The 20,454-nt window shown below is 42.0% G+C and overlaps 1 protein-coding gene across 1 annotated transcript in view; it reads left to right on the top strand.

Annotated features, from left to right (window-relative positions):
* The window catches only part of ERBB4 (erb-b2 receptor tyrosine kinase 4), a 547,664-nt gene that overhangs the window by 432,867 nt on the left and 94,343 nt on the right, over positions 1–20,454 (top strand). Inside the window, exons 17-19 of the mRNA XM_033064273.1 lie at positions 6,736–6,868; positions 9,405–9,527; positions 10,942–11,040. Coding sequence (XP_032920164.1) covers positions 6,736–6,868; positions 9,405–9,527; positions 10,942–11,040 — 355 coding nt within the window. The remainder of the gene's footprint in view (positions 1–6,735; positions 6,869–9,404; positions 9,528–10,941; positions 11,041–20,454) is intronic.

Genomic DNA, 20,454 nt, shown 5'->3' on the forward strand with positions numbered 1-20,454 from the left:
TTGTGTAGGATGTTTAGACAGTATGCTATTCCAGTAAAATAATAGTAATGAATCCCAAAGCAGCATCAGGCATACTCAAAGAAATTCCTTACACCCTGCTCTTTATCTGCCTTCAATTTTCCTCTATATTTATGAGTACTGCCTACATTTCTTCCCTGCTATGCTCCACAAAGATCAATTCTGCATATTTAGAACTCAAGTGATGAGTAGCTAAAATCTGTGTTGAAGGTAACAGCATCATGGCCATACTAGTGTTCTAATAAATGTCTCAAATGCTGTATTTATGTAAACATGTCTGTGCAGAGTGATGTGGGACTGTTTTGATTTAAGCTTTGAAGGAAAGATATTTAATTGTAGGTGTGCTTTAATGTAGTACATGAGAGATACGGATGCGTATTTCCAACCTGGCCTTGGACACTTGCAGGGATGTGGCAGCCACAGCTTCTCTGGGTACCCTGTGCCAGGGCCTCTCCACCCTCACAGGGAAAAATTTCTTCCATACACAATCTAAATTTCCCCTCTTTCAGTTCTGATGTTTGGTTTTTCTCTTCTGCCAGTGTCCAGTGCTGAAACTTAGTCTGACTCTTCCCTTATGTGCAGGGACTTGTTCCCCTTGGAGAGGTGCTTGGGCAGAGGCTGGGGCTCTCTTCAATATGCAGAATATTTTTTTCCTAAAGGAGAAATATAAAGTTATAAAGACTTCAGAAGAAGGAATCTGGTTCAGAATGTCAGACTTGGTCCCCAAGTACAGTCCATGTAAGGTCTCTACTGTGAAATAGTCCTGCAGCTTGAGAAAGCACATGCTTGCTGTCCCAAATGCCTCAAAGCTGGAACAGGAAGGAGTCCAGTGTTCTCAACCACTTAAACAAAATATCTACTCTGTACTCCTTAAATTTTCTGAATCATTACTTTCAGAAAAGACTGGCATTACAAAACATCAGGCAGGTGTAAAAAGAGAGATCAGTACATTCTCTAAAGAAAGATGGTGATTTGGGAAATAAAGTAAAAATGAAGAGCATGAGGTAGAGAAACCTTCTTGCAGCTCCTTAGAGGTAGACAATCCACCTGTGCAGTCTACAGGTATGTGTGGGGTTGGGTCTTTCTTCTGCTGAATAACTCAATTTCAGCAAACACTTAACTAGACTTAAGTGTAATACAAGTGCTTTCCACCAGTGGAATTCAAAAAGTGTTTAAAAAAATAACAAAAGGAAGAGCAGAATATTCGAACAGTTTTTCTCCTGAAAGTCATTTAGAATACTCATGAACATTTCTCATGTTCTCTATTTTTCATATTTATAAAAATCTATTGCAGAGCAGAATGTTCCAGTTTTGAGCTACTGTGTGTTTTGTCTGTATGACCCAGCTCCCACTGGATGTTTTGGCACCTGCAGATTTGATTGTACCACATGAAATTGTTCTACCATGTGTGTCTCAAGTGATGTAACAGCCCTGCCATGGCTTGTGCTGCTCTGTGTGCTCCAGGATCTGACTGTGAATGAACAGCAAACAGTGCAGGAATTCTTTATGCAGAGAGAAATTCCTTGAGCTAATGCTGACAGTTTTGATTTCAGAGCAGTCCATCAGCATCCATGGTCATATTACACCTCTAGTTTCCTTTATTTAAAGCAAAATACTATTGTTTCCAAAGAAAATGGGAAGTATGACAACTTTATAAAGCAAATTGCTTTATACTTGCTGAACTGGCTTCACCTGTGAGTCCAGTCTAGTGAGTTTAACTGGCTTTGTGTCACAGATAAATCACTCTACATTATATGGGGCCTGACTTGGCATATTTTAAAAAGAATGCTAATCTGTTTATTTAAAGCACAGGCTTCAAAATAGTCACTTTGCAAGCTCTTAACAATAGCATTCCTTTTTACTGGGACTTTTCAGTTTTAGAGGAGGAGAAGCCCATAAAAAGCCTTGATATTGATGCTGTAATCCCAGAGATTTCAGTAATTATTCCTAGTCAGATGTATTAACAGGGAGTCACAATTGAGAGTTCTTAGTGAAAACATAATAGAGCGGTGGTTCTAAATTATACCGTTCAGATTTAAAAGCAGTTTTAAAGAAATCCATTGTGCACTGTGTGTGGTAATAAAAATGCCATAGATTTTTAATCAATACATATTCATATGTAGAATTTTAGGCTGTAAAAATTTTCAAAGCTATACTTGATATTTTTTCTTTATCCTCATTTACTTTGCTGAGTGAAATGAGGACTCCTACATTCTTTAAAAAGAGGTGTGAGCAGAACATACCTTTACAGGCATTGATGTAAGAACCAGTGTGGGTAAGGAAAATGCAGTTTTGTTAACAGGAACATGTTTGTCCACATGAGCCTTGGCCAAAGTCAAAGCTGTGTCTGCTCTTCAGTGATGTTGAACTGAGTGGACCCAGTCACAGACTCAAACCCCAGGTCATTTTGCATATTGAAAAGTTGTGGCTAGTTGACAGTTTGCCCATCCCTGGATTAAATGTGTAATTGGTAGTAATTGTGTAACTGTGAGATCAGCTGTGAGTTAAAATTTTGTTTAATCATGATAGAAACTCCCAATCTACACATAAATAAGGCCATTTATCAGTATTTAAACACCCTCAGATTAGGAGAGAGGGGGAAGGGTGCCTTGTTTCCGAAAAAGAGTAAAAAGCAAAGCAGACTTGCTGTGAATAACATCAGATGAATCCTTTCCCACCCCTGGGGTGAACTCCAGATACTCTGGACGTGGTGGCTGTGAACATTTCACAGCAGAGAGAGGCTGTGGAAACATCCACATATTTCCTTCCCTACCTGCTTGTTTATCTTGTATGTTTTAAATACTAAGATTATCACTACAGGATTAGTAGAATCCATCAGATCTCTGAAAGGGCAGCTTCAAAGTTGGCTGTACCCCCACTGATGGAAGGGGTGAGGAATGCAGAAATGTGGGGAGCATCCATCAGGAAAAAATAAAACCTTGGTAGCAAGGATTTACGAGAAGGAACTGCTTAGCAAACACTCAATGTTGCAATGAATCCTGTTTGCATAGACAGATAAAAACTCCAGGGGGAAGAAAGTTGATTCAGGAACTTGCAGCCTTCTAACAACCTGGCTTCAAAGCTGCTTCTTTACATCTCCTAGCAGGTGGGTCAGTGCCAAGGATGGAGAAACAGGTGGTGTTTGTCAGCTTTGCTCCATGGGCCAGAACTCGATTTCCTCTCTCCTTTCTGCTCTCCAGTAAGAGTGTGAGACCAACTATGTACTCATCTAAACCAGTAATTAGGCTTTAATACCTGCTCTCAGGGCTCTGTGGGAATGCAGATGTCCTGGTCTTTTGGAGTGGATGGAATGGCATGAGCCCTGCTGCTGAACATCCTTGTGCATCTTGGAATACTAGCTTTGAACTCAGTGTCAGCTTTGGTGTGGGGGAATGGGTGTTGCATGTTTCTAAATTTAAAACACTGTATACATTTTAAAAGAAATACATATATATATTATTCATTTCTCCTAAGGGAATACTGGAATCTTTCTTTCAACTTTTAGCCACAGCTACAGTTTCTGGTTTAAGAAGCAGGATTTTTGTGTTGTGGGTTTATTTTTTTCCTTCCACAGCCTCCCCATCTTTTTCACTAAGCCTTTTCCACTTATTAATTGGGTATTCTGTCCTTAGTCGAGGGAGGGATGTGGGATAGCAAATTAATTATATAGGGTTGAACTATGCTTCAGGACCATGTTTCTTGGCCTGCTAAGCCTGTTTTGATGAGCATGAAAATCCAGAAACACCTAGCAGAGATTGTTTCCATCCTCTGGAGTAGATTTCCAGTGTGTAAAGGAAAGCAGTGGCTCTATCAGGAGTTTCATGTTGGTAGGTTAGTAGTGGTGCTGTAAGAAATGTGAGCAAGGATTGACTTTTGGCTGTCCATTAATTATACTGGACATGGAACTACCTCTTCTTGCTTGACTTCAGCTTTTCTGAGCCTTTTCACTCCTCCACGCTTTTAAAAATTACTTTAACATGATGGGGTCTTTTGTTAGTGCATTTTTTGTCTTTTTATCAGCATTGCTCATGGAATCAGTTTTAAGTGGGCAGTAGTCTGAGGGGGGCAAATGTCAGGAACTGCAGCCGTGGAGTTGGCAGTGGGACAGTAATACAACAAAAGTAATTGGATTAAGCCCTTAATGCCACTACAGAAAAGGAGATTTGTGTGTCCTGCTGCCTGTGAAGCCAAACAGTTTGTTAGGTGCACATGCAAAAAAGGATTGAATTTAAAAAACAAAATGGAAGAAGGTTATGTGACTTCAGTGCCACCTTGCAGTGTTGAACAACCCCAGCAATGGCCAAGCAGAAAGGTAAACAGCTTAATGGAATTCATCAGGGTATTAAAGGTAAGGCTCTGCAAGCATGGAAAAAAGCAGAGAACTGAGGCAGGAGAGCTGATGATATTATCAGAACAGAGAGAAAAAGCAAAGCCAACCCAACAAACCGAAGGGAAAATATCTCCAGTGATGGGGTGGCACCCTGAAAACTGGGCTTAGGAAATAATCCACATGTGGTTGAAAGCAGGGGTGAAGTGATAACAGGGAACTGTGGCTGCAGAGACTTGGCATTCGGTCCTGGAGCAAATAAAGCACAGGGCTGTTGACTTTGGGGCTTAGCTGAGCAGCAGAGAGAGGAGAAGCTGCTGGGTATGTTGTGGCTGGCATGTTTGTGACTGACAGGATTTGATGCAAGGGTAGTGGATTTGGGAGTCAAGGCAACTGATCACTAGTTGAGTGGAAAATACGGCTTTTTCTTTATTCCTTTGATTTGTTTAGCATTTAAATATGTTCTTTTATTGCACATTGTACTACTCCTTTCACGCTTCCTTTTTAAGCTTGCTTGATGATATGGTTAGGTGGTACGTCCTGAAAATTCAGGTGTAATATAGCATATTTCACATTAGCAGCTAAAATGCTTGTTTGGTGAAGTCTTTGAAAATTATTTCCTTTTTTTTCAATTACCTACTAAAAATGAGGACATTCTTTCAAAGTCAGTGAGAGTTCACATGATGAATCATAAAGATCCCTTTCGAACCCCCTTGTACTCTATAACAATAGAAGAGTTCCAAACTTCATTTTATTTTCTTCATTACTTATTATGTCCCCTTTAGAACCATTCCTTTATTACAGTCTATCATGTAAATATTATTTGGACTACTTTTAGGCTACACAGTGCAATAAAACTTCAATTACTTACTTTGACAACTGTTATGTTAGTTATTAATATGCACTTTAAAGCTGAGAGCTCTCCTGCCTGTTTAGTCAGTCTGTGGTTTGGTGGTGTTTGTTAAAAATTATATGACTGTTCATGCAGCATAAAAATGAATTTAAAAAATTCCTCTACTCAAGAGCATTAGTCAGTACAAGCTCCAGAGAAGGCTTTTGGTGGCCAGTGTTTTTCATAACTGCCTATTAAATTCTTCCTTGCATCAGCAATGTAGAAAGACATGCAAACAAAGAGGAGCATTGTTTGGGGTGGATATGCCAGATTCTTTAAGCTCTGCACTCAAAATCACAGAGTAACCACTGGGGTTAGAAAGGGCCATGTGTTTTAAGGCTGGGCTCCCTGGAGGAGGAGGAGGAGGTGGTGCTGGACTTGCTCCCCAAACACCATAACCCATTCCCAGCCAGACAACATTCCCCTTCCTTTATTTGCAAGCTCAGAGTTTCCATCATAAAGTCTGTGAACTGCAATGGGCCTTTGTGTTAATGTGTTTACCCTGGTGCTTTAAATACTGGATGTGGGAATATAAGGCTTTTTCAGAGGTAATGTAGACACACCCTCATGCACCATACCAGGGGACGTGGCACTGCTTCAGGAAAGGTTGTAAAAAGAAGAATAAAGGGTTGTATAAAACAATTTAGTATTTTTGAGGAGGACTCTCTAAAATTTTCCGTAGCTGCATGGTACATTTTTATTAATAGGCTGTAATGTACCTTTCATCATCATCATTCAGATGTAAGGGAGGGAGGCTTTTAGAGCACAACAGTGACATTTCCACAATTGTGACAACAGTTAATCTATTTCCTGGGCTTACCAGGCAATGGTTTCAGCACCGTCATACTCCACAGTTGTCATGCTGTGTTTTCACCCATCTTTTCAGCATCTATCCAGCCACTGTTGGAAGGAGGTTAAGTGCTCTGAGTGTGTTCATGTTGGTAAGTTGTTGATATGCAGTGAAAAGGCCTATATTAAGGTACTGCTTTGAGTTTTATTCTGGAGGAAGCCTGATACCTCTATTGCCTGTGTAGGTGATCTCCATATCTTGCCTGTGAAGTCCCCTCTCACTTCCTCCATACTCAGGAAGGCACATTGTGTTGGTAGTCTGGGGATTTTCATTGGCTTGCTTTGCCCTGAATGCAGGAGCCCAATAATTGATGTGGATGGAACCAAAGACAGCACAGGAAGCTGCAGATACCTGTGTCCTCATTTTGCCATTGCAGATTTGCATTTGCCATCAAAGTGCATGTTGTGTTTCCTTGTCCACACAATTCCTCATAGATGCATGGGGGTTTGTAAACAAAACCAGAACTGGTGTAATGATTGAAAACAAGCAAATTCCTACCATGTGTCCATGTGTTTGCCCTGACTTGGGCTGGAATTCCTGTCATGAGGCAGTTAATGAGCTTTCCACCTGGCTGTGCTTTATGTACCCAAACGTTCTTTGGTCTCTCAGCCTAGCTGAGGAAGTAAAGTGTGTGATTGTGCTTGCCAGAACACCCCTGATTGCTGCGGGAGTCATTGGTGGCCTGTTCATCATCGTCATCATGGGCCTGACGTTCGCTGTGTACGTGCGGCGCAAGAGCATCAAGAAGAAGAGAGCGCTGAGAAGGTTCCTGGAGACTGAGGTGAGCCCAGCTGCCTCCCACAGCTCTTTGGGGAGAAATGCAGGGCTGTTCTGCTTTTATATTTAGTCTTCAGTTTCCAGAGAGGTCTGTAGAAATCCTTTTGCTTACTTGTGCAGACTGCCCTGGTGAAAAGGACTGAGTTGTTTCAAGATGCTGGTTTTCTGCACAAGTAGGGGTTCATGGCTTCTAAAGACCAGGAAAAGTTTCCCATGAGTGCTAGGAGGTGTGTCCCACCAGATATCTCAACTCCCATCCTGCTCTCCACTGAACTTCTGTCCCACTTTACCAGTACACAGAGCAGCTCTCATGCTTAAATATTACAGGGTTTCCTTCTGGCCGTATTTAAGGCACAACTAAGTTCCTTTAGCAAGCTCTGGTACAAACTCCATGCTTAAAGGCAGATGTCGTTCTCAGTGCCTACAATGCCTTTGTAGTCCAGATTTTGTCAAAGCCTGTAGTGATGATCAGTAATAATAATGTATTTTATCAAGCCAAGATACTTCACAGAGCTTAACCAATTGAAGTTCACAGTTCTACTGGCAAAGACATGTAGCAGAGCTGTAGCAAAGTGCTGTGATGGCTCCATCCTGCTCTTTGAAGTGTCATTAGTGAAGGGGGCAATCTAGGAAGTATATTTAAATATAACATTAAACATGTATCTGTCAGCTCCTGCAGTGGTGATTGCCACCATCTCCTCAGCCCTATACTTGAGACACTTTGCAGATGATGGTATTTTTAAATTAGGGTGCCCCTTTGTAAGGTAATAAAGCTTGGAAATGCTGTTAGCTAGTGACTCTTTGATAAGGCATTATTAACAGTGCTGTTTTCTCTTCTGTTCCAAGGGTTCTGCTCCCACTCATCTCCACTGTAGAGCCTGGGAGTAAATGATTTATGCATCCCCAGTCTGTTTGCACAAGTATCTTCACATTTGGCTAGAATTTGTGTTGCTTGATAAACACTGTTCAGCTGTATAGAAAACTTAACAATACTCAGTGCCTTTAGATTAATAAATCCTGCCATTGTATCACCCCATACTTAAGCATAAATTATTTTAAGCAGGTTGTTCTCCTTGCATTGGCTTTGAACTCCAGATTTCATTTTTTATTTGGTCAGATAAAAGCTGTGGCTGGCAATAGTCCTGAGGGAGCAGGGCCTCCTACTCAACATGTAGGGAAGCTGCTGTCTTGGCTGAGAAACTGAAGAATAAATCAGGAGCATCCTGAAATAAACATCCAAGCAATTAGCTTTAGTTGAAGTCTCTCTCTCTAGCTGGAGGCTGTTACTCTTTTTGTAGGTCATTCTCCATAAAATTCTACAAGCCTGGTTTTAGACCCCCACAACACATCCCCACCTCTCCCTGCCATTCCTGGGTTGGTGGACTGTGGCACAAAACCTCTTTTCATCCTTCACAAACTGAAAATACAGAAGTGTGCTGCCAGCATGCCTGATTTTCTTTTACAGAAAACTTTTCTTTCATGGTATAATTACTGAACATCTAAAGTAGAAAGGAGGAAAAAGAAATCCCTTATCTTGTTACTGTTTGGTTTTGTTATATTTTCTTACCCATTAAATGCCAGGTACTGCTATTTTTTCCTGAAGAAAACTAATTAGTCTGGTCAACTAATTAAGTAGTTCATGGTGCCTGAAGAGCCATAGAAGCAATTCTCAAACTGAGCATGGTGCATTTAGCCTTGTAAACAGGCAGCTTTGAAATGCTGCAGTAGTTTCAAACCAATGTGAGTAGGAGGAGCCCTGAATTATTTTCCTCATCCTGTAAAGGAACAGAATGTTTTTCATGTGTTGCATTGAGTATTGTCCTCTATATTTTTGATTTATTTTTAAAGAATCATTGTTTTTCTAGCAGAGATGGTATGAGATCTAAGAGCATTTTTAACTGAATGTGCCATTGTGGCTCATTTACAAAGTTTCTTGGGACATCTTGAGCAAATTGTTTAATTGCAGTAAATTAGTGGCTGTTATAAATTAGTTGTCTGCTCTAAGGTGTTTTTTCCCTAAAGCTGTTCTCATGTGTGGTAAAATACAGAAGTCAAAAAAAACCATCCCTTCCCCAAAACAGAGTAAGAATGTGATGAGCCGTTTAGTCCAGGCCATTAAAAAGAAATATGACCAACTTAAAAGACACTAAAATGGGCAAAAATAGGATGTGGTACACTGATAATAAATGCTATATTTCTGTCATGCAGAAAATATTTATACTGCCTCCATTATCAGAAGTCCTTGGATGTGTTACTCTGGCACCAATTTCAATTTCCAGTTCATAATTCCATCACGCAGTTTCTGGTGGAAATGACTGCATTTGAGTGAGGACTTGCTTTAGCAGCTCTCTTGGTTTCATGGTGTTGCTCCTTTGCTTTTGAAGATGAAAAATCCCTCCAAGAATTGGCAGGGCAGTGATCAATAGATCTCCATCACTGTTTTGTTCCAGTATTTCCTTGGGTTGGTTGCTCTCAGTATGAATTTCTGATGGGTGTTCGTGTCTAGCAATGTTTGAGAATGTTGGATTTCCCTTTCTCAGCTTGTGGAACCCTTGACCCCGAGCGGCACGGCGCCCAACCAAGCACAGCTCCGCATCCTGAAGGAGACAGAGCTGAAGAGAGTCAAGGTGCTGGGCTCTGGAGCCTTTGGAACAGTGTACAAGGTGAGATTCTTCCCCACACAGCTCTGAGTCCCCTCTTAACTCTGGAGCAGTCAGGCTGTGCACTGCAGCAAAGCAGCCTGGCCTGTGGATGGGCTCCTGAGCCCTGGGAGAGAAAGGATGCTGGAGCTGTGTGCAAGGAACATCCTCAGGATAAATGGTGACATGCAAATATTATTTTTTGGTGAGCAAAGACATGTCAGCCCCAGTCATTTTTATGTGCAAGAGGGCTGCATAGGCTGGACTGTCCTGCTGGCAAAGTGCAGCACCAAGGTTTGCCCTTCTGTTCTCACATAAGAGAGGACACTTTTGGAAAGCTAGATAAACACTGCCTTTCATTTCACAAGTGTCACATGGGTCTTGCAATAGCAATAGTACCTAGTCAAACAAGGCCATGACGTAAATTGTAACACTTCTTGTTTCTTCCATTTGAATAAAAAAGATGTGTTATGTCAGAGTACCCTTTAACAACTGGGATGTGAGAGTGGAACCCACAATGGAGAAACTACTGTTAAAGAAATAATTATTTTTTAATATTTGTTGGTCATGTCCAGATCTCAGAGGCATGAAGCAGGCCTTAGTGGGCAAGTCAAAGCAATTCCTCAAGCGTTTGGGAGCAGCCCAAACCTGCCAAATCGAGGTGGTCGGTCAGAGGACCTGCACCTGTCCTCAAACAGGGGAGGAAACGAAGGAAACACAGACCAGGTCGCTGTAGCTGCAAGGGCATGGGAATGGATTTATGAATAATGAGTATACTTAGATGAAAATAAAGTGATAGAGATGGATGCCATGAGGTTGACAAGAGCACAGCAATAGTCAAGAATGATGGAAGAGTAGCCCAAGACACACACAGTTTGTGGGTTTTATTTTTAAATTTCCTTTTTAACCACCTACGTTTTTGATTCTCAGGTATTAAGTAATTAGACAAACAGCCCCTAAATGTTTCACTCTATATTATTCTCAGGGTGTTCTGTTCCTGCATGATGTTATGATGTGGTGATAATCAGTTTTGTGAGTTTACTGATAGCTTCAAATTTGAGTATCAGACTCCACACAGCAAATCCAGATTTTTGTTAAATTATATCCAAATCAGTGTCATAATTTTATCTGAGTTACTAGAAAATGTGCATCATGGCCAAGCTGTCATTGCTCTTTAGAAACTCTGCTGTGGACAAGAAAATCAAGGGTGTTAACTGGTATAAAATGTTTCGTTTTACATCATAGTTTACTTTTGATGTAAGTAGTAGTTTTATGGATTTTTTTAAAATTTTGTAACTTTATGTATTCTCAGTTCTGCATCTCATAACCAATCTGCATAACGTGACAGAATGTTTCAAAAAGAACTGTAACTCTGAACCAAGTTTTTCTGATTTTTGTCTTAATAGTCTTCTGTCAACTTTTTTTTTTTTTTTCCTAGGGGATCTGGGTTCCTGAAGGTGAAACAGTGAAGATTCCTGTGGCCATTAAGATCCTTAATGAGACCACTGGTCCAAAAGCCAATGTGGAGTTCATGGATGTAAGTAAGACATGAGCAGTGGCTTTGGGTTTTGGCAGGGGTGGTGTTTTCATAGCCCACAGAGGTTGTAAAGACAAATTCCTGCCAGTTTTCTTTCCTTATGTTTAAATATCAGAAGGAGGTGTGTACACAGTACCTGGCAGGGCTGGGTTTCCCACTGCATGTGCCCCAAGATGCTTGGAGTTTTCTTATAAATTATTTTTCTGTTGGTATAAGACTGAAACTCCTCTGTCTCATGGGCCAGATGTTGTCTCTTTCTGTGGCAGAAAAGCCATGGAAGAGAGAGGAGGAGTTGCAGGGGAGCAGCTTAGTATGCATGCAGTTCTGTGGCGTAGAACCCACAGGAACAGAAATTCAGCTCAGTTCTCCCCCACTTTGGTGTTCTGAGGGACTGGGAGCTGGCAGCAGCAGCAGGGAGAGGGGGGAAATTAGAATATGCTGTATTTAAAAGCCCTTTTGCTTTACTAGTCTGAAATACCATGGATAAGAGGTCAGGATGGTAATTTCCACGAACGTTCTATGATCACAGAGGCTTTGCACTCAGTTTTCAGCTCTGCGTCAAGATCAAGGCTTACTGACACCATGAATCTCTATATCTTATTCAGTGACAATTTTTTGAAAAGTCATAGAAATTTGCACTCTTTTTGTAAGCCCCTCTTGTGAATTTGAAAATTGCATATGACTTTTAAGTCTTGCCAATCTGTTCAGTGTATAGGCCTAATTTGTTAGCATTAATAAAACTGTAAGCCACAAGGAGAAGGTACTCCCATTATATAGTCTATTCTTCCACCTAGAAGTGAACAGAAATGTGCAGTTATGGATTTATGTTCCAGAGAGCTGTTTCATGTGAGAGCTCTTGAAGGAAGGAGGTGTAGGGGAAGGGATTTCTGTGCCTTTTACAGAGCACTGCACATTTATTTTGGTTAGATTGTTTCTAACCTTGCTGATTTTATCATTCTGTGGTTCTATTGCATTCAGTGATCATTTTGCACAAATAATAAATTTAAAAGGCAGTTTTGGCAATGTTTAAAAGGAATTAATTGCACTAAAGGGATAACAAGTATTAGATATTTTTGCTTAATGGACAAAGAGTCTTGCTAATAACAGAGGCACCCAAAGAGGAGAGGTGGGATCCAGTGACCTGGATGTCAGTGGTCAGTCAGTGATACAGATTCCAGCCTAAAGGTGAGGGAATTGTTATCACTGTATGAAAGTCAGGGGAACTGAGCCATTTGTACCAGCTCAGGCTCTGACCCCTGATCTGATAGAGAAATAGGAGTAATATCTCCTCCTCTGATACTGATTAACCTTGAAGCCAAGAAAACCTAAGGTCCTTGGTAAAAGGCAAAGTTGCCTGTCGGAGTTTTCACAGCTCAGCTCAGGTCAGTCTAGTTCACTGGACCATACTTCTCCCCAGTGTTTGCATCAGAACAGCTGATAAATGGCTCAGAAATGAAGAGGCTTTTGGGAACTCTGGAGATTTTTGACTGTACAGTTACAGTAGGAAAGGCTTCTCTTTAAATTAATAGTTTCTCCTGGGTCTCTGACCCAGTGGTAGCAAGATGAGAGAGAAGTTAAAGTTGTTTTTAGTTCTTGAGGTTAAAAATAACCCTTAGATTGTTTTTAATCATAATAAAAAAGAATTAGACTTCATCATTAGTTGATACAAGTGGCAATAAGGAGAAATAATATGTTTTCTATCAGTGCTGCTTTTGATATATGTGCAGTGATTTGTAATCCTTTTCTGTACTGCACTGATGAAGATGATTAAATTTCATCCTTGGGAAATAATTGCTCATCCAATTATACAGAGGTTCTTGCCATCCTTACCTCCTAAACCAGTTGTTTAGTTTCCTGAAACAATACATTTTCAAAGAGAATTACCTAAGCATTATTTATGGTTTTTAAGTGACTACTCCTCCCTGTCCCAAAAAAGACATCGTTTTAAACATTAAAAAAAAGTTAAGCCAAAATTTAAATTATGAGATAATTCAAATATCTTTCATTGAAATATAAGTTAGAATAAAAAAAATGTTTTGCTCATTCTCACTTCAAGACTTCAGTCAGCATAGCTGCCCTGATAAAACTGCATACTGTTTACTGATCTTATTTTATGAGGAAAAATTCAAACGTACATCTGAAAGCAAAATGCATCAGTTGTGCTTCAGTAAAAAGAGTGTTATGAAAGCACTGGTTAAAAGCACTTGTGTCATTTTTAAAGGTATATAGGTGGCTAAATGCCACTGTGAGCATGGTGGGGTTAATTCTTAAATAAGGGTTTGACAATGTTGGTAGTGAATGGGAAGAGGGGGTTTAGTGGGAAGGTGTCATTATATGAGTCACACCCTTGGCTTTCATTTTTTGTCCTTGTCAAGTACTGGTGTGCTTTTGTCAGCAATTACTTCTTCCTGGATTGGGAAAGTCCTTGTACTTTTAAGTAAAAGTTAGTACTCCTTTTTAGAAAGGCTCTGGAAAATGGAAAGCCTTTGGTAAACAGCAGTTTGTGTGCAGAGGGAGTACTTGGGACACTTGGTGTCCACAGAAAGGGCTGGTGTCAGTGGCACTGCCCATAGATCTGGTGAAAACTTCTCCTGTTGGCAGGATGTGAGTCTAAAAGTGCTCCTCAGCCTCCTGAAATTCTGCTAAATGTTATGCTGAAGGAGTGAAGAAAAACTATTTGGCTCCTGGGCTGTCATTTCAGGAACCTGAAGCTCTGCTAATGGAGCAGTAATGCCTATAATGATGTAATGCCTGATGTCAGCCCTGCCTGCTCTGGCCAAGCACCTCCTATCAGGAGATGATGAATTGCCATCAAAAATCCAAAAAAGTGTATCCAAAAGTACAGCCTTTATTTTGGACTTTTCTTGAGGGAGACACAGCAGTCTATTTTCCAGACTTTCTCCACCCATTCCCAGATATCCCTTTCCCTTTGCTCCCTGTGTCATCCCTAGGTTTTATCCCTGCAGTAGGTCTGTGTCTGCTACAGCAATACAAGCTGGAATCTGCAAAGTAACCAGGACACAACCAGACTGCACAGGAGGCCTTCTATGGCTTGTTTTCACCACACACAGATTGCTGTTACTGTTCTGTAAAATGTGGGTTTACACTATTTCCCCACATACTTCTGGGTGTATATTGTGCCTGGGATAATTACAGATTATCCCAGACACAACAAGGAAATAAGAAATAAAGGATTTCCCCCTCAGCATGGTTGTGTGCTTAAGTGGTAAGGCATAGATTCTGCTCTGGCAGGTCACACTCCCTTGTCCACAAAAAGGGACTGAAGTTTGAATTCAGAGTGCAAGTGTGTCTGGGAGGGAGTCACCAACAAGACACAGGGGCATCAGGAGGGAGCTCCATCCTGCGCCTCACCCTAGGGCTGGTGACAGAATTTATGATGGTCCTGAGTTTATGGAGGGAAGAGAATCTTGTAGTAAGGGAAAAAAGGCAAACGTGCAGCTAAGAGACTACTTGATAGTAGAACTTAAATTTCCACTTACTTACAATTTCACTTGGGAAAACAATTTCACCTCCTCAGCCTCAATTTGTTTGACTGTTAAGATTGTCTGATAAGTCAAGTAGCCATTGGCCTGGTCAGATGGTTTAACATCAACCCAGATACTCAATTGACAGTGTAATAAATTCTAAAGGCATGCTGCAGTTGGAGAGCATAGCAAACAGCCTCTGAGGCTAAAAGATGTGCTTAAAAAACTTGTCATGGGCAATCTGACAGTTGATGAGGGCCTTTCCTCTAAGCTTGATGCTTCCAGGAAGTAATCCTATGAGCTATGGTTGTGTCCAGGATTTTGATCCACTTACAAGTTTAATCTATCCTCTCTGAGTTTAAATGCTTCATTATCTGTTAGAATATAATTAGAGGCTGCAAGCACAAGTCAGCATACACAGAGTTCCTTGGGAGTCCCTGAGCTCATTGAGATGAAGGCAGTTTGACTGATGGTGGTCAGCTGATATTGGGCCAGAAGCTAATAATAGAAAGCTGTGCTGCTTAGCTAGGTGAGAAAGTTAACTTGGGAAAAATTAAGCTGAAGGCTTTGGGATTTATGGTTGGAAATAAATTTCCCATTCTCATTTGTTTCCTAGTAAGAGAGCTTCAGAGGCAGTTGGTTTCTTTTATGGTTTTATAATTAAGATCTAGGGGCTTCCTGGCTTGGTCTGTGCTCGCTGCAGTTGCTGCTGTCTGCAGTGGCAGCGCTCGGAGTGTGGGAGGACATTTGTCAAGCCAAGTGCAGAGGTGGTAAGTGACAGTGACCTCCACCAGACATGTAGCAAGCAAATTAAAGCTGCATGTAGGGGACTGACACCCACATCTTTTATTTATGTCTGGCCTAATGAACTAAATGAATAAATCACTCAGATGTACTGCAGAAACAGCTTTTTCTAAATTGTACGCCTGTCTTACACAAAGACAAGCCCTCAGCTGGAGGATATCAATATCAAACTTATCTTCAGTTCAGAGGACTGAAGACAAAAAAATCATGTAGCTGACTAGGGAATTCTTTCTCCTGTTCAGCTGAAACCCCACAGAGATATGGATAGGCCTGGGTGCTTTCTTTGTTTCCTCGAGTATGTCTAGATGGGAGGTACACTGGAGATTCAGCTAGCTAGTCAGGTGAAGGTGAGAAAAGACTTTTCTTGGTTCCCACTATAGACTTTAGACATAGGAAGGTTCTAGGCTGAAGCTTTTTGGTTCTTTGGCGTTCACAGAGCCCTTAAGGCTACACATACACTCTGTGATACACAATTTCTCAGCTGACACAGGTGCATTTGCACTCATTCTCCTTGTAAGATCCTGCCTTATGTGACTGTGTGGGTGACTGGAAAAATATTTTTTAATGTTTTTAATTCCTTGTACACATCACCAGCCCAGTGTTTGACTGACCATGTCAGTAGTTGGATCCAGACACTCCACAGTCTTTCCAGTGACTGCCTTGCTGCTTGGGAAATGCAACAGAGTTAATCCTGAACCTCAGCTGAAAGGGCAGGTTTAGATCAAATGAAATCCTTTATGGCAGCAGTGAGGCATTTTTCCTTGTCCTCTTTTGCTGCCATTTCTGTACACATCCTCCTTTTCAGCTGGCCTGAGGGGTCTGTAAGCAGTGCCTGGCTCTGTGCTCCAGCTGCAGCTCAGACAGGTTTTCACTCCATCACGCCAAGCTGCCCGAGGTGGGGGACAAGTGGTGACAGACTCCTGTGACTGTAGACTTCCTTTTGTGCAGCCTCCCCCTCCTTCCCACTGGTGCACACTGTGAGTGGGAGCAGGGACACTTAGCAGGAGGAACTGTCTGCCCATCAGTCCCAGGCACAGAAGCTCACTGTGATTGCAATTACAATTTCCAACTTGTCCAGAAATGCCAGAAATCCGGCTGTCCTTGAGAATGCTGCAAACCATGCACAGGCCCCGAGAGTGCTCAGCCTCTGCAGAAGCTGGAAATCTGATCTCTGATGAAGGTTAGCTGCTTTTAGTCATCTGCAGATTAACTGTTTCCAGGTTACACTTCTGTTATTTCCATCTTAAGCGATAATTTTTCTTTAAATGTTTGTTTCAGTTTTCAGATTTTTTTTTCAATTTTCCCCTCCATGGATGTGTGCATATGTGCAGGGGGATTAATTTTCCATATGCAGGCGCATGTGACTGTGTGGTGAAATTACATACACAGGAGAAAAGATGAGGTACAAGCACAGGCAGACAACCCAGGCTGCTTGGAAACAATTCTGCTGGCATAACACTCTAACTGGAAAATGCAGTGAGGGGGAAGAAAAGTGAGTTTGCCTACTGCTGGTGATGGGGAAGTCTGAGCCCTGTTGAAGTCCATGGGAGGTGTGAGTTGGCCAGTGAATTCAGCAGGGCCAGGACCTCACCTCTAGAGTTATCCTGCCAAGAATTCTGCCACAGAATTTAGGAAGAATCCCATGCTTTAGTGAGGCACTGACATTACAAGCTACTGCTGAATGAGTTGGGAAGTAGATTGAGATGCTTTTTGTTATGGCAATTGCACAACTCCTTATTTCATGTTTGCAGTGCTTTATGATGTGGAAACCCTGCATAATGTTGGGTAAATCTGTGCATGGGAAGAAGATCAGGTGGGAGTGTTCATTTATTCACAGGGAAATATAGCTGTGGATTAACTGAAAGTATTAAAAAGTCTAATCAAATTCAATCATTACTTTTGGCTGTAAAGTGTGTATGTATAAAAGAAACATTTTGAACTGAGGTCTTGTATTATACTCTCTATTACAACGTATAAGGCACCCCAATAAAAGGGTTGATACCTGTCTCCTTGGCATGTACTTTTGGGCTTGGTTACTGAAATATGAAGTGAGTTATTTGCTGGACTGTATATGGAATTGTTCTGAAGGTCAGGATCCCAGAGTTGCCACTGTTTCATCATGACACAGGAGGAGAGAGGTCTTTTGAAAAAGTGTTTAGAAATTGAACAGGCAAAGATGGGAATATTAAAAAAAAGAAAAAAAGAGGCAGAGCAGTGGTGCTATGAGTATCATAAGTGGTACACAATAGTTTACTTAGGGGACTTAATCAGGAGCTCATGGGATTTACATTTCCACAATGAGTTTTCTGTTGCACTCAATGCCATGGGGGGCTCACTCTTGGCATTGTGCTGTTTGTTTCCATCCTTTACCATGGACCTGGGTCAGAATGCTCTCCTCCAGCTTCTTACCTTCCCTGGACTTCTGTGCAGGGGTATTCCTCTCAGTGATGTGCTGCAGCTTTCTGGGGCTTTGGCATCTCACTGGGACAGAAGTTCAGTAAATGATCTAGGAACTGACAAATGATGTTGTTTTGAGCTGCCCCTCAGAGGTGCAGCATCATCTCTGATCCCAGTAATGTGATCACACCAGGGTGGTGTTAGGTCTTTCAAAGAAGCAAAAATGTGAAGGCATGCAACAAGGAATATCCAGATTAATTATATGTAACCATACTTCTGCTTTATAAAAGTGATGTCAAATAGTAATTGTGTAGGCTTGATGGTGGAACAGCTATGGATACTTCTTCCTGCTTTTTATTAAATATCAGCTTCTTGACTGCTGATCTTGGCAAAAAGATGCAAAATAGGTTCTGGCAGACCAAAGTCTCCAGGGTGTGGATGGTTTGTAATCAGAAGGTTACTGCTTTGTAATCAGGCTGCAAATGGACCCTGCTTCAGAGCTGAAATTCAGCTTTTCATGGCACATGCACACAGCTGCTCTGGATATGTCTCCAGCACTAACTTTGACATAGTGGTAATGCCTTGAGCTTCCAGGATTCCTGATAGTTCACAGAATCACAGATTGAGCTAGCTTGGAAAAGACTTGTGAGATCATCAGGTCCAACCTATGACCTAACCCCACCTTATCAACTAAACCATGGCACTGAGTGCCACGTCCAGGCTTTTCTTAAACACCTCCTGGGACAGTGACTCCACCACCTCCCAGGGTAGCACATTCCAATGCCCAATCACTCTTTCTGTGAAGTTTTTCCTGATGTCCAGCCTAAACTTCCCTTGGCACAGCCTGAAACTGTCCCCTCTGGTTCTGTCAGTGCAGCCTGGAGAAGAGCCCACCCCCACCTGAGCACAGCCACCTTTCAGGGAGCTGTAGAGAGTGGTAAGGTCACCCCTGAGTCTCCTTTTCTCCAGGCTGAACAACCCCAGCTCCCTCAGCCATTCCTCACAGGGTTTGTGTCCCAAGCCCCTCACCAGCCTTGTTGCCTCCTCTGGATGTGCTCAAGTGTCTCAAGGTCCTTCCTAAACTGAGGGGACAGAACTGGACACAGCACTCAAGGTGTGGGCTCACCAGTGCCAAGCACAGGGGAAAAATCACCTCCCTGCTCCTGCTGGCCACACCATTCCTGATCCAGGCCAGGGGCCATTGGCCTCCTTGGCCACCAGGGCACACTGCTGGCTCATGTTCAGTCAGCTGCTGACCAGCACCCCCAGGTCCCTTCCTACCTGGGCCCTGTCCAGCCACACCATCCCCAGCCTATAGCACTGCAGGGCTTGGAGGCCAAAGTGCAGGACTCAGCACTTGGATTTATTCCACTTCATTTTATTGAACTCTGCCCATCCATCCAACACTTCCAGGTCTCTCTGCAGAGCCCTCCTACCTTCCAACAGATGGACACATGCTCCCAGCTCAGTGTGTCTGTAAATTTACTGATGGTGGACTCAATCCCCTCATCCAGATCATCAATGAGTATATTAAACAGGACTGGCCCCAGCAAAGACCCCTGAGGGACACCACTGGTTCTTCCTGTGCCTGAAGTTTCCCTGGCAGTATCACTTAGAGCCTTTTTCACTTTTTTCCCAGACAGCTGCAAGGCTGTTGAAAAGCAGATTCACCTCAGTTGGCCTTGTCAAAGTTTGCTGTGGGAAATGCTAGGAAAAAATGTTTGGGTTTTGATTTGTAGAGTCCTAGTTGTTGGATAGTTCCTTTGGAAATGCAGGATCTGTGATAACAGGCCATCTTATGAGCATAATTAATTATCTTGAGATTGTGGTAATTCACAAGAGGATGAAATCATGGCATAAATTATTATTCCACCCTCTTTGTAGCATCTTCAAACTAGATCACTTATAAAGTAGACATTCCCTCCTGCAGTACTGCAAGTTTGAATGGTGTTTGTCTACAACATTCTGCTTGGCTTCTGTCATTCACAGATATTTTTCCTTTTTGAGATCATCCACATAGGCAGAAATAAATTAAATACAGTTGTATTTATGGATTTGACTGAGGTGTTTGTATTGGTAGCAGGCAGCCACTCATTGAAACATGTTTGGTTTGGGGCTTGTTTGGCTTGCCCTGACAGATGCCAGGACCTGAGCATGGCCTCATAAAAGATCTGATTTATTTGTTCTGGGGTTTATTGCAGATGCCAGTATTTTATCAACATGAAAAACAGAGTCATTATTATTATAATGTTACATATGTCTGGATGTATTACCCTGACAGTAGGGTGCCCAAATCTTGTGCAAATCTAGGGAGGAATTTAGCTGAATTTATTGCCAATGAACATAAACACTTTAGATCTGACCAGGTGTTAGCAACCCCAACCACACCTGCATGAGGGGTGGGCAGCCCCAGCCCCTCCCCTGCTTGTCCCCACCCTGCCCTTTGAGGGCCATGGGTTCTTTAAAGGATCTTTTAAAAGAGGTTTAATTTTATCTTCAGGAGAGGAGTAGGGTCAGGATGGTAAAAGAAAGTAGGGAAGAAAAGGTGTGAGGCAGAGCAGTGCCAAGCAGCACAGGGAGCATGAGGCAGCTTCTGAAGAATTCATGGCTCACTGATGCCAGCTTGCATTTTTATTCAAGAAAACAAAAATCTAACAGTGAACCAAACAGTCCAATGAAACTTTCCATGTTCAAACACCACCCCTTTGCAGTACCCAGGTCCTGAGTG

The sequence above is a fragment of the Catharus ustulatus genome, chromosome 7 (genome assembly GCF_009819885.2).
Source record: "Catharus ustulatus isolate bCatUst1 chromosome 7, bCatUst1.pri.v2, whole genome shotgun sequence".
NCBI lineage: Eukaryota > Metazoa > Chordata > Aves > Passeriformes > Turdidae > Catharus > Catharus ustulatus.